Genomic DNA, 2,882 nt, shown 5'->3' with positions numbered 1-2,882 from the left:
TTGCCGCACACGCGCACGCCTCCCTCAAACACAACGGGAGTAAGAGGAGAAAAGGCTTGTCCGAGAAAAAGGGTGGACTTTTGTCTTAATAAATGAATCGCTTGTCTGAATGGTGGAGTGGACGTTTACATGCATCAACCATTGAATTTATAAAGCGTGTGGTTTTTATGTTTTGTTAACTTGTGCATTGTTTTGCTTACATTTTGTGGATCATGCTTGATTACAAGTATAATTATGTAAACATATTTATGTGTATTTGTAAGTAATAAAGCTAGGAGTACCTCTTTTAAAGTGACAATCTAACTCAATGAGGAATCAGGCTTGTTCAAAATTATGCATGTAGCTTTCCTCGAATAAAGACTAGCAGGTCAAGAGGCCAAGATCCGAATCTGAAACACCAAGAATAGAAATTGATATTTCCAGAAGCTATTATCACAACAAGCACAAAGAAACTAAAATGGTTAAATTTCTCCATGGAGGGAAGAAGAGCATGGCGGAGGGAATGGACAGTTTGGCAAAATCACAGAAGACATGAAATTCAATAGCCAGTGCCTCATACTAGGTAGTAAGTGATTTAGCCGATGACACGCAGCCAACTTGGGGCCGGTAGCAGAGCAATATGTGGGCTGGTGAGGTGGTAGGCCAGCATCGGACCTACATGTGGGCTGGTGTACTGTCCACACTAACTGGTCAAAACTTTATATTGTGAGAAAGCTCGATATTGGTCCAGCCACTAGATCAGGAACGGTGACTCAAATGCCCCTCAGCTAAAAAAATCCAATCTCTGCCGCAGCTCAGACCATTCAAAATGCTTGATGATTGCTAAAATATGACAGAAATGCTAAAATATTTTCATGTTTTATTTTCATGGTCCAATTTATCACCGCTGCTTAATGATTTTTTGTACGCTTCTCAGCTTCCTCCGTTTGGAGTTGAATAAACATTGCTTCACAATGAAATACCATCCACTGTCTCAAATTCTACAGTTGGCACATAGCCGACAAGTTTCATCTGCGAGGTGAGTTCATCTAGTAACCTGTAAATCTGATAGCTGTATGGGTGTGAATTATCTTCGACCGTGAACTTGTGGAGGATTCCATCTTCTTCAATTAAGCTGTAGCCTGCAGCCTTCTGCAGAGATCGGCCTTTCATCCGGAGCCTAATCCTTGCAACTCCATCCCATCTGCCTCTAGCAGCATATATATTGGACATGATCACATAGTTTCCTGGATTCCAGGGCTCAAGCTCGAAAAGCTTCTCGGCTGCTGCCTCACCAATCTCTACATTGGCATGGAAGCTACAAGCACCAAGCAGTGTTCCCCAAACAACTGAATCTGGCTTCATCGGCATCTTCATTAGCATTTCGTAAGCTTCTCTCAGCAGCCCGGCTCGACCAAGAAGATCAACCATGCAACTGTAGTGCTCCAATTTAGGCGAAATGCCGAATCTGCTCTTCATAAAATTGAAATACTGTCGCCCTTGCTTCACTAGCCCTCCATGAGTGCACGCACATAGAACACCAACAAAGGTGATATCATCAGGAATGAAGCCTTCACTTTGCATATCTTCAAACAGAGTAAGAGCTTCTCGCCATCTACCATGTACTGCCAACCCTGTAATCATCGAATTCCATGAACAAACATTCTTCTCCGCAATCTCACCGAACACGCGCCGTGCAGAATCGATCTTTCCGCACTTGGCGTACATCTCAACCAGCGCATTACTCACAAATATGTTCTGGAAATAGTCATTCTCCCTAGCATACACATCTATCCTTTCCCCCATGTCCAACGCTCCAAGATGAGCACAAGCAGGAAGAACACTAGCAATCGTCACATGGTTTGGCTTCAGGCCTTCCTCTACCATCTTCACATACATATCCACGGCTTCGTGATACTGCCCGTTCTGTGCGTACCCCGAAACCACGGAGGTCCACGAGATCACGTTCCTGCGGTAACCCATCCGGTCAAACAGCTCCTTCGCAATGCTCAAACGCCCTAGCCTCGCATACCCGCCAATAAGCGAGTTCCAAGAGGGCACGTCTCTCTCAGGCATTTCATCAAACACGCCGTGTGCGTCTTCCAAACATCCGCTCTTCGCATACATGTCAATCATCGCAGTGGAAACGAAAACATCCGATCCAAAACCCAATTTGACGATGTGGGTATGGAGGTTCCGGCCGTCTCCGGCGGAGAGAAGAGAGGCGCAAGCCTTAAGCATGAAGGGAAAGGTGTACTCGTTAGGTAGGCGGCCAAGGCGGCACAGACTGGAGTAGAGAGAGAGGCACTGCTCGCAGGGGCCATGGGAGGAGTAATGCTGTATGAGTTTGTTGTAGAGGAAGAGCTCCGGATTGATGGCTCGATCAAAGATGGCTCGCGCGTAGTCGATGCAGGGGATCTCCAGGAGCTTCGTGATCAGGAACTTGGTCTGCTCCACGCCGTTTCTGAGGGCGTAGGCGTGAACTTCTCTGATCCGGTTCATACCATCTTCCGACTCCCCCAACAGAACCTGTGGCGGTGGGTACCTTTGAATTCTGGAATGTTGGATCTGCTACGGAATCGCGTGTTTAGATCCAAGCATTAGGCGAAGGATGAGATCCCTGATGCACCGCTTAATAAGAAGATCTAAAATCCAGTGTTTAGTCATTGGTTACAAACCTCTACTTTAAGGAGTAATTGGCTCTAAATATTACTAAGTTTTTGCTCATCTGGTTTGTTTTAATCAACATTTCTGTTCGAATTTAGAGTTAAACTGGACCTGAATTTGAATGATTTGACTAAGTTGGAAAAGGGCAGGGTTTTATTGGCTAAACACATGCTTTGAGAGGCATTTATTCAGATCTTACTAAATGAGTTCAGGTTTATCAGCAACTATCAAGTCTC

The 2,882-nt window shown here is 45.2% G+C and overlaps 1 protein-coding gene across 1 annotated transcript; it reads right to left on the bottom strand.

The window, feature by feature from the left end:
• Window positions 1-839: 839 nt before the first annotated feature.
• On the bottom strand, window positions 840-2,571 carry LOC116262225 (pentatricopeptide repeat-containing protein At5g08510). The gene has a single exon (XM_031641377.2). The coding sequence runs from the start codon at window positions 2,479-2,481 to the stop codon at window positions 949-951; it is 1,533 nt and encodes a 510-aa protein (XP_031497237.1). The 5' UTR covers window positions 2,482-2,571; the 3' UTR covers window positions 840-948.
• Between the last annotated feature and the right edge of the window lie 311 nt (window positions 2,572-2,882).

Source organism: Nymphaea colorata, chromosome 10, assembly GCF_008831285.2.
Source record: "Nymphaea colorata isolate Beijing-Zhang1983 chromosome 10, ASM883128v2, whole genome shotgun sequence".
Lineage (NCBI taxonomy): Eukaryota > Viridiplantae > Streptophyta > Magnoliopsida > Nymphaeales > Nymphaeaceae > Nymphaea > Nymphaea colorata.
Note: the sequence above shows the minus strand (reverse complement) of the source record. Positions and strands in the feature narration are given on the sequence as shown.